Source organism: Engystomops pustulosus, chromosome 4 (genome assembly GCF_040894005.1).
Source record: "Engystomops pustulosus chromosome 4, aEngPut4.maternal, whole genome shotgun sequence".
In the NCBI taxonomy this organism is placed as follows: Eukaryota; Metazoa; Chordata; class Amphibia; order Anura; family Leptodactylidae; genus Engystomops; species Engystomops pustulosus.
The window spans coordinates 152,607,037-152,626,764 of NC_092414.1; the positions used below are offsets into that span (position 1 = coordinate 152,607,037).

The 19,728-nt window shown below is 39.7% G+C and overlaps 1 protein-coding gene across 5 annotated transcripts in view; it reads right to left on the reverse strand.

Moving 5' to 3' along the window:
• The window catches only part of TCF12 (transcription factor 12), a 141,437-nt gene that overhangs the window by 88,376 nt on the left and 33,333 nt on the right, over positions 1 to 19,728 (reverse strand). For all 5 annotated transcript variants that reach the window (XM_072148138.1, XM_072148137.1, XM_072148142.1 and 2 more), the window contains exons 4-5: positions 15,480 to 15,553; positions 6,603 to 6,705 (exon numbers count right to left, since the gene is read on the reverse strand). In XM_072148138.1, coding sequence (XP_072004239.1) covers positions 6,603 to 6,705; positions 15,480 to 15,553 — 177 coding nt within the window. The remainder of the gene's footprint in view (positions 1 to 6,602; positions 6,706 to 15,479; positions 15,554 to 19,728) is intronic.

The window sequence follows — 19,728 nt, forward strand, 5'->3', positions numbered from 1 at the left end:
GATAGAAAATGTAGGAATTGTACACATTTCTTTACAAACACTCCACATTTTAGGAGCTCAAAAGTAATTGGACAAATAAACATAACCCAAACAAAATATTTTTATTTTCAATATTTTGTTGCGAATCCTTTGGAGGCAATCACTGCCTTAAGTCTGGAACCCATGGACATCACCAAATGCTGGGTTTCCTCCTTCTTAATGCTTTGCCAGGCCTTTACAGCCACAGCCTTCAGGTCTTGCTTGTTTGTAAGTCTTTCCGTCTTAAGTCTGGATTTGAGCAAGTGAAATGCATGCTCAATTGGGTTAAGATCTGGTGATTGACTTGGACATTGCAGAATGTTCCACTTTTTTGCACTGGGTAGCTTTGGCTGTATGCTTGGGGTCATTGTCTATCTGTACTATAAAGTGCCGTCCGATCAACTTTGCAGCATTTGGCTGAATCTGGGCTGAAAGTATATCCCGGTACACTTCAGAATTCATCCGGCTACTCTTGTCTGCGGTTATGTCATCAATAAACACAAGTGACCCAGTGCCATTGAAAGCCATGCATGCCCATGCCATCACCTTGCCTCCACCATGTTTTACAGAGGATGTGGTGTGCCCTGGATGTTGTGCCGTTCCCTTTCTTCTCCAAACTTTTTTCTTCCCATCATTCTGGTACAGGTTGATCTTTGTTTCATCTGTCCATAGAATACTTTTCCACAACTGAGCTGGCTTCTGGACTTCAGTTGATGTTGTGAACGGGTTCTTCTTCACCAAAGAAAGTATGCGGCGATCATCCACCACTGTTGTCATCCGTGGACGCCAAGGCCTTTTTGAGTTCCCAAGCTCACCAGTCAATTCCTTTTTTCTCAGAATGTACCCGACTGTTGATTTTGCTACTCCAAGCATGTCTGCTATCTCTCTGATGGATTTTTTTTCAGCCTCAGGATGTTCTGCTTCACCTCAATTGAGAGTTCCTTTGACCGCATGTTGTCTGGTCACAGCAACAGAATCCAAATGCAAAACCACACACCTGGAATCAACCCCAGACCTTTTAACTACTTCATGGATTACAGGTTAACGAGGGAGACGCCTTCAGAGTTAATTGCAGCCCTTAGAGTCCATTGTCCAATTACTTTTGGTCCCTTGAAAAAGAGGAGGCTATGCATTACAGAGCTATGATTCCTAAACCCTTTCTCCGATTTGGATGTGGAAACTCTCATATTGCATCTGGGAGTGTGCACTTTCAGCCCATATTATATATATATATAATTGTATTTCTGAACATGTTTTTGTAAACAGCTAAAATAACAAAACTTGTGTCACTGTCCAAATATTTCTGGCCCTATCTGTATTTCTTAATAGTAATACCTCTAAATGGGTTGGCTACAATGGGCAAGTCTGATGAGAATCTGGCACTAATAACACCCACAGCTCAAACACTCGGAGGGATGAAATCAGCTTGTACTGTATGTGAATATCTATTATGTAGAAGAGCACCATAATTAATCCACAAAAGACGGCAGAAAGAACGTGAACTCTAAATAGTGCCATTTAAAGAAAATCACAGCTATGGTCAAAACTCAAAAGGACTTTTATAGTAGGATGTTCTTATAATAATCTGTTTGATGCTAATTGCTTACCCGTGTGCCAACGGATTGCACGTTTTTCATCTTGGCTAAAAGCAAAGTCCCTATCTCTATGCCTCCGAATCAACAGGATCATTCTGGAATTCATTAGTTGGAAACACGAGAGACAAGCTACATAATAGCTTTGCTGCATGCACAGCACACTTCAAAAATAACTAAATGAATATGGAAATGCATCTTTCTGTGGCAAATTGTTCATTATTGAATCATTATCAACCCTTGTTAGAATTTTCGCTCTCTTCTGGTATGTACAAGATCATTAAAGTGTTTAAGAGCTCCATCATGAAAGACAGTGACACTTTATAATCCACTATCTCTTCAGGCAAATACGCTTATGGCTGAGCATAATACTCAAAATAACAACATCCTCTTGACGTATAATTCCTCCTGTTTTAGTAATGATTCTTTTAAGTGCTAACAGCAGCAATGAAATATGATGCGAAGTCTACACTTGTTAACGTAGCCAAGGCCTGAAACTGCACATATTTATTTACCACCACAAAAACACTAATAAATACAAGAAAAAAAAAATTAACACAATCAGCATTAATTGTAAATGACTAAGACTCTGCTCATGTTCTGTTTCCATTGGAGGTGCATATACTTCTCTGATGGAAGACTCCAACATATGTATTTCCAAAAACAAAAATACCTGAACTATATATGTATAATAAATAGTAGAACTCTACATGAAGAGGTGTGACATGAATTTGTATATGCAGATGTGACACTAAGGGCTGCAATAAGAGACAAATTAATCACCTGTTTCTAAAAAAAGCCAAATAACATTTACACTTCTACTACCCCTGAAATACAACAAATTGCATTTGGAGTTTTTACAATGCTAGATATGATCTGGCCTTTCCTAGAATTTGTCATAAAGGGGGAAAAGCAACAGGAACAGATGACATGATTTGTATAGTGCTACAGTATATGATGGTGCCATATAAATAAAGGGTAATTATTACTATAGATAATAACAAAGTGGTCAGCGACCAAATGAACTGGTCACAGCAGAGCCAAAGCTGTAACTATTACAGAGGACAGAGCCAGAAGCACACCTCCGTTCTCCGAGCAGTGGTCAAACAGCATCACTGCAGCTCAACACCTACTCAACTGCAGAAATCAAGCACCAAACAATCTGATATCGATGACCTTATGATATATTGACTATATCCGATATGGATTACCTGCATTAAAGGAAACCTACCACTTGTAGTGGCAGGTTTCTGATGGAAATACCGAGCACCAGCTCAGGGTGAGCTGGTGCCGGAGCTTATTTTCGTTAGTGTTTTAAACCGCGGTATCACGGTTTAAAACACTTTTTAAACTTTATAGCCGGCGCAGGCAGGTACGCGCTCGGCGCTTACCATGCGCGCGGCTACATAGGAAGTGAATGAGAGCCGCGCGCATGGTAAGCGCCGAGCGCGTACCTGCCTGCGCCGGCTATAAAGTTTAAAAAGTGTTTTAAACCGCGATACCGCGGTTTAAAACACTAACGAAAATAAGCTCCGGCACCAGCTCACCCTGAGCTGGTGCCCGGTATTTCCATCAGAAACCTGCCACTACAAGTGGTAGGTTTCCTTTAATGCTCATCTAACCATTCAACAATTTTGCGACTCCTGCTAGACAATGGGGGACATTTATTATGACTGCCACATTGTGCAGCAGTCTTAATAATCCATGAACTGGATTTTTGGTCTGGAGGGCTTTTCAACGTGGGAAGATAGGAGGGTCATCACTATAGAGGACCTATGGTATATGTAAAACATTTGAAGACCTCAGCACCACTTATCAACTGCCTCGGGCTTGGTTTTTTCAATAACTACAGTTGCGGCATGCTTCTGATACTCAGACTCCATTGACTTCGATTATGTTAGAGCCCTGTGGGGCACAAAACAGAGCACTGCTGTCCACTACAACTAAAGGGGTCATTAACTTTTACGATGTTGTTTTATTAAATAAATCAATGGGCAATTTACCACTTAAAGGACACCTGTCATCAGGTCCTGTCACCTCTACCTGTTGGAGCAGCTCACAAGGATCCCATCCCAGTTCTTATCTAGTTATTTCATACATTATTCATTGTAAAATCATCTATTCTTTATCATGTAAATGAGGCTGGTCACATGGTCAGAGGCAGTGATGTCACCCCTGTTACCCCTCCCCCTGCTCATGTCTGTGTGTAATGTATAGTAAAGCATGGCTAGTGTCTGTGCTGTATCTGCTGACATGCTGCATCCTCCTAATATACAGGTGAGAGACACAGACATCAGCTACACATGAATCTGACATGTTCTGCTGTAACATGTCTGCCTGGAGCTGCTGTATCTCTCCTATGCACACACACATGCACACACAGGCTGCAGGGGGCGTGGCCACCAGCAAGCACATCATTATACAGCCTCACTGCATTATACAGGCTGTCAGTCATGCACTGGGGGTGTGGCTGTGCCTCCCACTCATGTATAAGGTGGACAGCTTGAATATGCTAATGCTTCATTGGACATTTCACAGGTCATTTGCATACAGCTTTAGGACCTCATTGCTTAGGTTTACAGGCATGTAGAGGGACAATGAGGGGATGGAAGCAATGCTCTCTAATGGCAGTTTATGAAAATATATTTAGTTTAGGGGGGTTATTTTGCATGACGGGTTCTCTTTAAACACCAAGTTGAATGGGAAAGGGACATGGGGCCTATTTCAGATGAGCATTAGTCTGACTGCTTAGAAATCTTACCTACTCTATCTCCCAGTGAATCCTACAGGATGTCTCATATTCTCCTGTTACATAGGGCAAAGAAGTCACCACAATTATTATTTCAAGCAGACTCAAACTGTCCTAGGTGTGCGGTTGAAACAGCAGGTATTTTGCACCCGATGTGGGAATGTGGGGGAACTCAAAGGTCTTTGGAAGGAAGTATCAAGTTAGAAAGCTGATTGCTGCCACTGGATAAAGCCAAGGCCTCCATCAGGGAATACATAGATGGGGTGAACAATGTATTCAGACTGGAATATGGCCGATGTTTAAGAAGAAATTCTATATCCAAATTTGAGAAAATCCAGGGACACTGGATGGACAGGATTGCAGTTTATGGTGAATTTGGCAGCCCTGCACGTCGCCTCTCCAGGCCCAGGGGTGTGGAAAAGAGAGGGATAACTATTTTTTGGTCATGTACAAGAAATGGCAACCCTTCTATGCCATACATGCAACAAATCTGTTGTGTATAGCCCTCACATTCTACATGTGGAAATATGTTCACTCTATTACGCTTTAGGGATCTTTTTTGGCCACAACTTTTGTATGTGGAAACAAAAACACCAAGGTGACTTAGTGGTTAGCGCAACAGCCTTGCAGTGCTGTGGTGCCGGGTTCAAGTCCCACCCAGGTCAACATCTGCAAGGAGTTTGTATATTCTCTCCATGCTTGCGTGTGTCTCCTCTGGGTCCTCCAGGTCCTCCCACACTCCAACAGACTGGTAGATTGATTAGATTGTGAGCCCCATGGGGACAGGGACCAATTTGGCAAGCTCTGTGCAGCATTGTGTAATCTGTGTGCACTATTTAAAGAATTATTATTAGCTTTTTAGAATAGTGTACAGTATTGTTATACTAGGATGGGGCATTAGATAAAAAGCCGAGCTGTAGATTTATCTAAAAAAAAAAAAAAAAAAAAACAGGCTCAAAAAACATGGACACTGGCTTAGAGATGCAATCACATTTCTATTAGGTTTTTGTGTCTGATGTAAACATTTGCTGTAAATATATCCGGCCATGCACCTCACAGTCATAAGCCAGCAGACGCTGCAACGCTCCAGTAATCCAGAGTTACCTTTCTAAACGCCATTACAAAGAAGAAGAAAAAAAGATTAAGAAAATAAAGACAAAGCAGAAAGATTTCCAGAAGAAATTGCAGACCACCAGGATTTGGATTTAGCTAATCCACTTAGATTACTTGGGCTGTGTCTTAAAAGGACAATACTGAGATAGCAAAAATAGGTCACACAGGCGACAATATAATACCGCACATTATGAACAAAGCAACAAAAAGATGGTCACTGCAGACTATTATTTTTAGCACTATGCTAAATTGCTTTATAAGATACCAATAGCTAAATGTAGACAGACACCGGATATCTGAGTTAAGTAAATAAATAACTATCATTTAGTATAAAACTATTTTCAAACATGAAATATATTACTAGAAAATTGACTGGAGGAAATTCTGTAAAGAAGATAGCTGATTTATATAGTGATTTACTCACACAATGACAAAGTGAAGAGAAAGAATAACATTTCCAACTCATCAAATGTTGACATCGGTATGTGAATCTCTTGAATTGACACAAGAATCCATTACCTTACATGTGTGTAACAATCAAAAATACAATTTTTATAATACCTTGTTGATAGTGTAACAGTGAAAGGAAGATGTTCTGCACAGGGTAGAAGTCGGAATTGTCATGTCAGGCAGAACAAAGACCAAAAAAGTGGAAGTCTGAAAATCTTACTCCTAGCCTGGTTTCACACATGTTTTTATTGTAAAAATCACTTCTCATGTGACTAGGAATCTCATCTAGTTCAATAATGTATAAACACCACAGAGAAAGTATTGTGGCATCTGAACAACCCAGAACATATTTTTAAAGCAAAATGAAAAAACCTCAGTTTTAAAGGCATCTAAAAGAAATATGGATAGGTGTGAAGGTGGAAAGCTATGGCAGAATCCAAATCAACCCTATTTCCAAACCAAGACCTTTTGTACACAACATTTGCCCTAGATTAATAGTAATATCCGACAATAAACACACATAAAATGGATACGATTGACGTGTTATATACAAAGTACACAAAAAGACAGAAAACAAACTACAGGACCTAATGATGCTAATGATGAATTTCAGACAAACCGTAAACGTCTCAAAAAGAAAAGAGGCTTTTAGGGGCTGCCCATAAGCATTACCTACTTACCCATCAGATTTGAGTTCATGAAAGGTGTCGGGGACAATCCTTCATGGGGCCCTAATCGACTGTCATTCAAGTGTTCACTGTAATGAGGGCTGTCTGCAAAACCCTAGGGAAAAGCAAAATAACGTTAAGCAGATTATGTGACAGCCTTGCTAATAGAGTGTAATGACACCCTTAATTCATGTACAGAGCATTAATTGGCCATTGTAATACATATATAGTAAAATGTTTTCTGACCTGGAAGAAAAGAAAATTCCTTTACAGAAAATAAGGAATACATTTTAGATTCCATTAAAATGAGAACAAGAAATAATTTACACATATGAAGTACGTCACCAAATTTGTTGTTTCATACTGCATGTCCAGGGGCAACCCTGCTATTGATGAGGAGGGTGCTAAAGGTTAAATAATGTCACCTTGAGGTTTTACACACACTACTTATTACGTGTGGATTGTCTGTGTGAAAAATTTGCAGTGTAATGTTTGGGATGTACCCACATCCCATACACACACTGCAGGAAACATAAAAGCCATTGCTGCTGCAGATTTACGATCCCCAGCTTGTTATTTGTGTGCACCGCATCCTGGTACAGAATTCAAACTTTCCAGCGCTAGGGTTAAGCATCTGCGTCCAGCCAACTACAGCATAATGCGCAATGGTTGTGATATTACAGTAGGGTAAATTCCGCTGCCATCGCATTAAATGTGCAGATGACGTGAGGGTATGTTCACATGGTACAGATAAAACTGCAGTTCAACAGCATCTTTCTCTACAGCTAAAAAGCAGCATAAAATGATGTCTACTTTCCACACATACATCAGCACTGCTGACTTCGGGCCTTGTCAAAATTGTAAAAAAAAAAAGAAAAGAAAAAAAGTCCCCTTTATGTAACTGTAGAGGACCCCACACAGTGCCAGATGGTAAATCCCTTTCACTCAGATGTAGTTTCCAATCAATGTACTATCAGCAGTGCAACAACTTCTCTGACTTAATGTATAGTCGTTGTGTGAGTGTAGCTAAAAAAGAAAAAAAGTAACATCAAATGTAATAAAAGAAACAAATGCTCCAGTTTCTCTCCCACTGCACTGGCTCTCGAGTGTCAAAGGGCTAATCCCCTTAAAGAGAACACATCAGGCAAATTAACCCCCTAAACAAAATATATTTTTATAAACTCATTAGAAAGCATTGTCCCTCTACCTGCCTGTACACTTAAACAATGAGGTACTAAAGATATATGCAAATGACCTGAGAGATGTCCAATGAGTCATTATCATGGCACAGTCACCCCCCCCCCCCCCCAGTGCTCTTGGATTGACAGCCTGTATAATGTGATGTATAATGGTGTAACGGCTCCTCCATGTGCTTCCTGGAGCTGGCGCCCCCTGCAGCCTGTGTGTGTATGAGATACATGAGATTCCTATACACATGACTGACCGTCTGTATAATGAAGTGAGGTATAATAGTGTAATTGATCCTCCATGTGCTTCCTGGTGCTGACAGCAATGCCCCCTGCAACAGGTGTGCGAGTATAGGAGAGATACAACAGCTCCAGGATGCAGCTATATGTATAGCAGAACATGTCAGGTACATGTGTAGCTGATGTCTGTGTCTCACATGTGTATTAGGAGGGAGAGCATGTCAGCAGATGCAGCACACACACTAGCCATGCTTTACTATACATTACACACAGACATGAGCAGGGGGAGGAGAGGGGAGGGGTAACAGGGTTGACATCACTGCCTCTGACCATGTCACCTGCCTCATTTACATAATAAAGAAAAGGGCATTTTAGAATGATTAATGGGCTTACACATTTAATTTAATTCATTTGCCATATGTTATTTAAAAAAAAAATGTTCCTGTGTGAAGATAATATCTAATTAATGTAGCCATGTCCCTTAGAAACGACATCGCTTCCTTGGATACGGCCACCTCACAATTTGGCAGCAATGGCCAGACATGCCCTATTGAGTCCTGCCTGACCACCTGGTTTCAGCGATCATTACCATAGGACGGCTGCGGGACATGTAGTAACTCCCAGACATTTCATATACAAAAAAACTTTTGTTTCATTGTACAATCACTCCAGCAGAGGTGGCCGGTAAAAATTTTTTAATTAACAACTAATTGAAGAAATGTACATATCTATGGTTGATTAATGAAACTGAATGTGAATGCCCAGAAGAGAATACAGGCAGTCCCCGGGTTACATACAAGATAGGGACTGTAGGTTTGTTCTTAAGTTGAATTTGTATGTAAGTCGAAACTTTATATTTTATCATTGTAGTTCCCGACAATTTTTTTTTTTGCCCCAGTGACAATTGGAGTTTCAAATTTTTTTGCTGTAATAGGACCAAGAATTATCAATAAAGCTTCATTGCAGACAATTTTAAGCTGATTATTGCAGTCTGGGACTATTTTAAAGCATCCAGAAAGCTTCACCAGAGGTCACAGTGGGCAGAGGGGTCTGTCTGTAACTATGGGTTGTCTGTAAGTCGGGTGTCCTTAAGTAGGGGACCGCCTGTACCCCTTTAATGTATGAATGGACTAGATAAAGGCTGTGATGGAATCCCTGTGAGCGGCTCCAACAGGTAGTGGTGACAGGACTAGTAACAGACATGATAGCAGGTGTCCTTTAGGATGCAGCCTTTTTTTCCCCAAGAATTTTCCGCTCCCCACCTAAAAAGATCTATCACCTGGTACTCTGCAAGTCCTATGCACATGCGCTGAGAGTTTTCTTGCACACCTGCACTCTTATCACACCAGCGGCGCAAGTGACGTCTCAGTGTGTGTGCCTGACACTTAGAGTGCTGGGTCATGTCACCGTCAGTCTGAAGGATACCAGGATGGGACTCCCCTAAAATTAAAATATAGGGGGAGTGAATAAATTATCAGCCCTCCAACCTAGGAGGCGCTCAGGTGAAGAGACCTGTGCCCTTCCGGCTCATTAGCATATTGAATACAAGTGTTAATTTTAATAGTACTTTAGAAAGTAATAAAAACTTTTTATAAAGCAGAGAAGACTGTTTTAATCTTGCTTTAATCTTTCCTCATAACGGAGACCCACCATAACCCTATCATTTTTGTGGCTCTTCGTTGTACCCTGTCCATCTCCAGGGCCTCCTTTCTATGGACTGGTGAACAGAACTGGACGGCATATTCCAGGTGAGGCCAGACCAATGCCTTGTACAGTGGTAGTATTACATCCCATCACAAGAGTCCATACCACTTTTGATACATGACAAGATCTTGTTGTCAGCCGATTGACATTGCATGCTGTTATTTAATCTATGCTCTACTAGTACGCCTAGGTCCTTCTCGTCATGAATCTCTTCGAGATTTACTCCCTCAAGGACATGTGCTGCATGTGGATTATTAGCCCCCAGCTGCATAATTTTACATTTATCCACATTAAACCTAATTTGCCAAGTGGATGACCAAACACTCTGTTTGTCCAAGTCACCCTGATGCATAAACATTGTTAACTCCCCTGACAGTCAGAACTTAAACGGTGGTCCACAAAACCATTTTTTTGCAGCCCAGGGAACTGCTCATGTCATTTGCAGGAAGCCCAAAATGACAGCGAGTTAACTGCTACAAATTAGTTGGGGGCTAACAATGTGCCAATTACAGTTGTAGCAATGTGAAAGTAATGTAAATACATTGCATCCATAAACTGCATACAAAAATAGCACCACATGGTAACTTGGGCTACAGGATTAGACCTCACAGGGCAGCAGGATTTTACCTGCAGATTGTTGCTGTGTCTTGAAACCTGCAGTTTCTGGCCATTTACAGAATGAAACCAAAAGTACTTGACCTCCATGAATGAAATCCTGCAGCATTTTCATTGGCTGTAATTTTTTTGGCTCAAATCAACATTGATACCTGTAAACAATAATGGGTTTTTCACACAGCAAGTGTATGATATTGTAAACGTGCCCCGTGTGTCCGCAGAGGTGACCAGGAGCGAACTTCAATCACAGATTACACTCAAATCTTTGATTATACCTATTCTAAGTAGTAGTAATAAAATTACTTACCGAAAAAACTAATGTGTTTTACTCGCTGAAAATCTGATACAGGCGGTCCCCTACTTAACCCCTTAACGACTTGGCCTTTTTTAGTTTTTTCACTTCCATTTTTCACTCACCAACTTCAAAAATCTATAACTTTTTTATTTTTCCACATAAAGAGCTGTGTTATGGCTTATTTTCTGCGTAACAAATTGCACTTCATAGTGACGGTATTTAATATTCCATGGCGTGTACTGGGAAGCGGGAAAAAAAAAATTCCAAATGCAGTGAAAATGGTGAAAAACCACCTTTGTGACGTTTTCTTGTGGGCTTGGATTTTACAGCTTTCACTGTGCGCCCCAAATGACATGTCTACTTTATTCTTTGGGTCGGTACGATCACGTGGATACCAAATTTGTACAGGTTTTATAATGTTTTCATACATTTAAAATAATTAAAACCTCCTGTACAAAATATTTTTTTTTTATTTTGCCATCTTCTGGGCCAATAACTTTTTCATACTTTGGTGTACGGAGCTGTGGATAGTGTCATTTTTTGCGAATTTTGATGGCGCTTTCATTACTATAATTTTTGGGACTGTGCGACCTTTTGATCACTTTTTATGAATTTTTTTAAATTTTTCAAAATGGCGCTATTTTCCGTTACTGGGTTAAACGTAGTGAAAAAACATTATCATATTTTGATAGATCGGGCATTTTCGGACGCGGCGATACCTAATGTGTTTATGATTTTTACTGTTTATTTATTTTTATATCAGTTCTAGGGAAAGGGGGGTGATTTGAATTTTTAGGTTTTTTTATTATAATTTTTTTTTTTTAACTTTTTTTTATTTTTACTTTTACTATTTTTCAGACTCCCTAGGGTACTCTAACCCTAGGTAGTCTGATCGATCCTATCATATACTGCCATACTACAGTATGGCAGTATATGTGGATTTTACTCCCCATGCATTACAATGTGCAATTAGCACGGATCGCCGGTCCCTGTGACGTCATCGGGGAGCAGCGATCCACAACAAGATGGCGGCGCCATCTCTTTGAAGCCGCCGGCAGCATTGCCGGCGGCGATCGAGGTGAGAACACCCGCGATCGGTGCTAGCACCGATTGCGGGTGTTACTGGTAAGCCTTTGCTGCAATATGCAGCAAAGAATTACCGGCTATGGAGAGGGCTCGGCCCGCGAGCCCTCTCCATGCAACGGGACCCGTACGGCGCGCGTCGTGAAGGGGTTAAGGACACCAGATTTACAGACTACCCCTAGATATAGACGGCCCCCTCTGCCCACTGTGACCTCTGGATGCTTTGCTATAGTCCCAGGCTGCAGTGTTTAGCTGTAAGGTGTCTGTAATGAAGTTTTATTGATAATCCTTGGTCTAATTACAGCAAAAAATTTTGAAACTCCAATTGCCACTGGATCTACAATTATAAAATGTACAGTTTCGACTTGCATACAAATTCAGCTGAAGGACAAACCTATGGAACCTATCTTGTACGTTAACCCTGCCTGTATTTAGTTAATACAACTATTTGGGTATGTATTATGTAAATATTTATGTAAAATGTTAATTTACTTAAATTTCAGATGCTTCCCCCAATACAGAAAATGTGAAAAAAGGTCTTTAAATTGTAAATCAAGCATCTATCCCAATAATAGAGTTACACTTCTGCTTCCTACCCAAGATATCAGAATGTCTGACAAAGCTGACAAACAGCCAAAGCCAAGTGCTAATCCACGACTGGCTGGACATGCTTTAAAAAAAAAAAAAAAAAAAAAAAAAAAAACAGGTGAACTTGACCAGTCATGGATTACCATGCAGCCAGACTGTGAAGTCACAGTATCGGAAAACCTCTACAAAAGCAGGGACAAACCATTACCTGTATATTAAACTCTCACCAATCAGAGTTTTGGGTTTTATCTTTTACTATACAAATATAAAAATTATATATATATATATATATATATATATATATATATATATATATATATATATATATATATATATATATATATATATATATATATATATATATTAAAATGAAAAGGCAAAAAAAATTTCTTGTACACAAAAAAAAAAGCTGTGGTTACCTGGCTACTGTGGATCAAGTCTTTAGCGTTATTTGTCCAAATTTTGGGCAGTCTTCAGTGGGAACTGTTCTTTACTGTGGATAGCATAGGAAGGACCATAAAATCACAGAGCTTTTTGGTGTTTTATCTGAGACACACTGCACTTGAAGTGCATTTAGATACACAAGCCAAGTAGATTGGAGAGGAGTCTCTCCAAATCGCATACATATTTACAACTAAACACAATAGTTTAGGTGTAAACATATATGCAATTGGGAAAGGCTTTGCTGTGATTGAATTGGTGTTTCTAAACATAATTCAAGTGCAGCATGTGAACAGTCCTCAATGTTATGCTCCATTAAGAAAAAAGAAAACAAAGCCCAAAAGTTCTGAAGTAGTCTAAAAATTATGTACACCCGAGAAGCCAGTCCCTGGATTACTTGATCATAAGAAAGTGTGACAAGCTCTATAGTTTCCCAGTCTGAGTAAGAAAAAATTGCAAGAAAAGACAATTCTCAGACAAATGGAAAGCTCCTCCCTTTCCTACTGACGTCAGCTCACCAGGCTGTGACCTCTGTGAAGAAGCAGGAGGGAGGAGCTGTACAGGAGCACAAAAGAGGGGGCCAAGAGCTGAGCAGTCTGCAGCAGAGACAAGACACATGTTGTTATTTGAAAGGCATCCAAACCAAAGCCCAACCCCTAGAACTACACAGAGGATTCTATGAGGATGCAAGGTAAGTTATAACAGCCAATTATATTGTAATGCAAATGCTTAAAAAAAAGAATAAGGGCAAATTTGCAATGCAGCTGTAATGGGCGTTTGCAACCTGTCTTTAGTCAAAATGAGGTTCCTGGTGACAGGTTCCCTTTAAGTGTCCCAAATCGCCCTGACAGGTCCCTTTTAAATGTACATAGACATTTCCATTATCAGGAGGGGGGGCTTTGTGCACAACAAATGAAATCAAGTTTTTAAGACGCATCAATGGGCTTAAGATATTCTCAGAGAGGAAGTCTAAAACATTCCCATTATGCCTTTAGTCTATAGATGCCTGCTGCAGGACAAGCCTGTAAAGTTCGGTTTCACATCTCCTTGTTCAGCATAGGTTTATTTATTCAATCCCTATACAGAAGATTCTTATGACAAGATGCCAAACTTACAACTCAAATCATGGATGACTATGCACAAAATATCAATATTTCTTTAGCTTTTATCTTAAGATAAATCTATAGTTTGCTGTATAAATATTTGTTAGGGCAAAAATGATCAAACAACTGATGTAATACAGCACCCTTTAATGCTGGCCTTGGGTGGTCTATGACAAAACAGTAACAAAAGAAGAAGTGTGTATTAAGATTAAGCAATGATAAGCACATCTGCAAAATGTTTTTGGCACTATAGAATGTAAGCTACAAACAGTGTCTACATAGAGGGGGGGGCAGCAAACAGGAAATAATGGCACAAAAACATGAAGATGGGGTCAACATAAACAACCAAACCGCTGAAAACACGAAATCTTGCAAGTTATTGTTTTATTTAACATTTTTTAAAGTTATTGCAAAACCCAAACAAAATCCTTTCGGTCAGGGATTTGGTATAGAGATCTCTTAAACAGCTAGTAAAAAAAATACAGCTGTCTAGAGAATATTTTTACTCCCACTTAACCCATTCACTATTTTTTGATCGCCTGTTTAAAGTATAAAACAGAAGCAAAAAAAAAAAAACAAAGCAAAAACAAACATAACTAAAGTCTTCAACTAGCTTTACCTGCACTTAAGTAATGTAGGGTACTCCAGTTACATCATTGTGAGGCAAATGTGACTATGTAACCCCACGCTAGAGAAGAGGATTCCTTAAAAAGACTTAAGGAAACACGTGGAGACTAAAAGCCATTCATGTTCCACTGAGAATCTGGGAACTTAAAAACACAAATACATTTTCCTGGAGGGGATAAGGAAAACATAGCAATATTGTAAAACCAAGAGCAGTAATGCATGAAATGAGTAAGCTTTTCTGTAAGCCACCTACATTTAAATTGATTCTCAATAAAAATTTTATTTAAGGAGTTTTAAAAGGCAACCACAAGTAATGTCTGTCAGTATGCTGGATTACCCTCTTTCGCTGTCTGGATATTTCATGGCTCCAACCCAAACTCATTGGCAGCTCAGGCTGAAGGCAAAAAGGGGAGAGGAAACACTGATGGCCGCAAGGCCATTTATTTGCTCTTAACGTTGTAAGTATTACTTTTTCAGAAAGTCTAATAACATAATGCAAGATAACAGCCAAACCAGGACAACTAAGCACACGCAGCGATTGAAAGCTCTCATTGTATCTGTGTGTCAAACTTAAGCTTTCAATCACTGTGTATAGGTGGGTTCATCTGTTTACTACCAGCCGTCAATCTTGTTTTTAGGCTGCATTCACACACATGTATGGGCGACGTATATATGGCCGATATACGTCCCCCATACACTTCTATGGGCTGACGGCATTGTACAGGAGCGGCACCGTACCGCTCCGTAGCATGGGAAAAGATAGGACATGTCCTATCTTTTCCCGTATTACGGCGCCGTGGCCCTTATCTTCCTATGGAGGGGGGTGGGGGTGAGCGGTGCTCTCCTCCTCCTCCTCCTCCTCTCCCCGCGCTGCCGTGTGCCCGCCGTGCTATCGTGCAGCGGGCGCATGGCAGTGTGCATGTAGCCTTGGATAAACAGTCACATTTGTTGTTAATATTATTATTATTAATTCTTTTATTCACCAAGCTCTCTCACACACACTTACCCTTGATGATTCATAAGATGGGCTAATCTGTCCACTTGTCCCCCAAGAGGAAGCACCAGACCGTTCATCAATTCCTAGAAACCAAGAGCATTATTTTAATAAGAATAAATATTTGCCAATTGCTTACAGTGGTAAAATGACCTGCAGGTACAATAAAATTATCTTCAACAAAAATAAATGTCAAAAGACCTTTACCTATACAGGCATTCCCCAGGTTACATACAAGATAGGTTCCTTGGATTTTAATTTTAGTTGAATTTGTATGCAAGTTGGAACTGTATATTTTATAATTATAGCTAGAAACAAATATTTTTGTTCCAGTGACAATTGGATTTTCAAAATTTTTTTGCTGTAATGGGACCAAGGATCATTGATAAAACTTCATTACAGACACATTACAGCTGATCATTGCAGCTTGGGACAAAAGTAAAACATCCAGAAAGCTTCTCCAGAGGGCAGAGAGGTCTGTCTGTAACTAGGGGTCATCTATCTGTAAGTCGCTAGACAACCATGGTTGTCAACATGTTGCAGGGTAATATACTAACATTGAGCCGGCAGGAGGTCTGGTGCTGAAACCCAGGAGTAACAAGAGACAAGTTTATGTACGGTACTTAGAAATGCTTATTTAAAGGATTTTTCGATATAGAATAATTTTTTCCCATTAAGTTAACCAGCTAATGGCTCAATTAACAACCCCATAGCAATAGTCACCTAGCTGTCCCATTACCAAAAAATGTTTTGCAGCAACTTAAAGGGAACCTGTCACCAGGAGAGCCATTTTTAGCACTCCCCCAGTCCCCATAGAGCAGTGATGGCGAACCTTTTAGAAACCGAGTGCCCAAAATGCAAACCAGACCCACTTATTTATTGCAAAGTGCCTACACGGCAATTCTAGCATTAAATTATTAAAATCTTCTTGCTCTGTGCTATACCACAGCTTTCAAGGGTCCTGAGGACACCAATATCGTTGACAGAAGGTGGCAAAATTCAGATTGCCATTGGAGATTCCCTGAACATGAAAAATTGCAGTAGCTTCAATGGCTCCAATGATAATCTGACCCTGTCCTCACCTTCTCTTCCTACAGTCTCAGGTAGACCAAGATGCTTCACCTTTTGGACTACCTGGGCCTGCAGGAGGATCCCTCAAGTCCTGTCTGGAGAATTCTGTGCTGGGGCAACAGCCCGAGTGCCCACTGAAAGGGCTCAGAGTGCCACCTCTGGCACCCGTGCCATAGGTTCGCCACCACTGCCATAGAGCATAGTACATACACTGCCAAAGTGTTTTTGTAATAAAAATTGGTTTTACAGAAAAAAAGATATGTTATATTGTACCTTTCATTAGCATCTGCTGTGTGACTAGGCAGTTGCCAAAAGGGAGGGTCTAGAAAGGAGCAGTCCCCCCCCCCCTTGGGAAACATGTGACCTTTTCAAATATATGAATAACTCCCCACACTCGGGATTGGTTGTAGAGGAGCAGGGGGCGTCGCTAAGCCCAGTGATGGGTGTTGTCATATATTTGAAAAGGTCACATGGAGTAGCTGTTCCCCAAGGGTGGGGGGGGAACTGCTCCTTTCCAGACCCTCCCTTTTGGCAACTGCCTAGTCACACAGCAGATGCTAATGAAAGGTACAATATAACATCTTTTTTTCTGTAAAACCAATTTTTAATACAAAAACACTTTGGCTCGTATGTACTATGCTCTGTGGGGACTGGAGGAGTGCTAAAAATGGGTCTCCTGGTGACAGGTTCCCTTTAAAGGATTTAGGAAAAATGGTAGTTAGGCCTGCATTTGGGTCATTTACTTAAGTTATACAGGATTCAGATTTTAATAAGTGCCCCATTAGTTTCAGCTTTGTCAATTTTTTTTTTCATCTTGTGTGAAAACATAGTTTTAAATAAAATAAATATTTCAAAATCAATATGTAAACCTCATCCATAAGGAACAGGTCACACCTGCATTCAAACGTTCAAAAAGATAATGGAAAAAAAAAATCTTAAAATTTCCCCCTTATGACCTTCAACATAATGATGCGGTAGCTGAAAAAGGGTTACTCCAGATCAAAATGTACATACATATTATATATCTATATATCTATATATATATATATATATATGCATGCAGCATGAATACTGAATTAATGCAGTAGGAAGTGTGTGTGTTTTGAGTTAGTGACAATGACACTTTCAAAACCATTGACTTGACTAACAGTGTATATGTATCCTATTGTAAGAAAATATGCTATAAAAATGAATGATATTATGAATGTTTTTTTCTTTTAGACATCATAATTCATAATCAGCAGTAAAAGTAACAGAATGGAAGGCTTCTCAATAAGTGTAAAAATATTTGAATACAAAGAAATTCCAAATGAGAACGCATCTTGTGCTGTAAACCATAAAACATATATATCTAAATTGAGTTTTAAACAATGACACACACTGAAAGCAACATAAACAAGAAAAGACAATATACAGTGTGTGCTTGCCAGCTGTTTTAGGTTGATGAAATAAATGTATCTGTCCAAACAAATCTAATTTCACAGCTATATTAGTGCTGAAGGTAGGAATTTCCATCCTATCCTCGACTTTTCTTTATCCAATATGTTTTGGAAATAATTCTATTTCTTACTGATTAAGACCAGAACAGAATCGCTTTGTTTGAACCTGGTCCTGTGTATATCTGTGACAAATTTAACATAGCCATATGATTTATAAAGGGCTTCATTTATCAAACATGCCCTTAGAAGAAATAGCTATACTCAAAGCCACAGCACATCCACCTGTGGCTGGGGGTCTGGTAAGTGAACGGTGCCAAGCAACACTACCACAAATTGTCACAAGGTCAATCTTTTGGAAAACAAAAAAATAACAATTTTTTTATAAACTCTGTAAAAATACACTTGAAACGATAAAGTTGATACAAAATAGTCAAATGTATTAAACAAAAGTAAGGAACATACACACAGCAATGGTTACATTCACCACGTAATCAACTACAGGGAACCTGTTATTTGGGGCCATAAACCACCAACCTGCCCAACAGGTCACCAGAATGCACTGTAAAACCCATCTCCAACAGCATGGTGTACTAGGACATCAGAGTGGAATAGGGTAAATGGAGAGAACTCAGGAGCTGAGCCTACTCCGTACATAGTGGGTGTCTGGTGTATTATACTGACATAAAATAAAGTTCTAGAAATTATGTGCAATTTCCAAGTTGGTATCAATGAAATGATTAGCTGCGTTGTATAATGGATGAAAAAGTTACTGTGTAATTTATCAAAATTTAGATCTACAAATATCTAAAAAATATAGCCAGCATTATACAGTGACGGCCAACCAATTGTTTAGCTATTTCTTCCAGACACCTTAATATATAGATTTAACAGTAGTATAGAAACACTGTAATAACTAGGAGAGGCCACTGCATGGGGCCCCCCTTCCCACTTAAAAAATACACATATTAGTATACTCACACATATATATATACACATACATACAGTGCCATATGCAACATACTCACATACAGTGTATACAGACACCATATACACATCACAGATACTGCATATATACATCACAGTATATGTTATCTACATATTATGCTGGACATGTGCAGTACAATATAGATATAATGGTGCACAAACTCCATTCTTTATTGTGTCAGGTCGGATGATGGGGCCCCCTGACACTGCGCGCCCCATAGCGGCTGCTATGGCTGCTACCGCTGTAGTTTCATCGAGGCAATAGCATACTGAGTTTCGGGGGCTCCGTCTTCTTCATGTCTCTAAAGCATTGCCGCTTGTGTCTGCACATCGTGGAGTTGAGTTAAGGACTATTAGTGGTTAGTACCTACGCTTTTTTTTTTTAGCTTTGCTAATATTAAAGAAGACGTATACGTTTGTGGTAGACCGTGTCAGTGGTATATATCGTTAGAAGTCATTTGTATTGGAAGGTGCAGGTCAATACATGTTGAAATTTTGGGATCCCATAAAAAAAGTCTTTGCTTTGATAAGCACAGTAACCTTATGTCGTCTACAAGACAAAGGGACTAGCTGCTAACAATCACTACTTGCATCACAGATCACGGATGCTAGCAAGTTGCAAGTTGTCTATTTGCTATGCACTGCACACATCAGGGTAAACGAGAGGTTACCATAATGGTTCTCACATGAGTTATTTTACTGGCTAATATACACAACCCCTGGATGTGTATTTAAAACAACTTTGTCTTGTTCCCTAACAGTAGCTG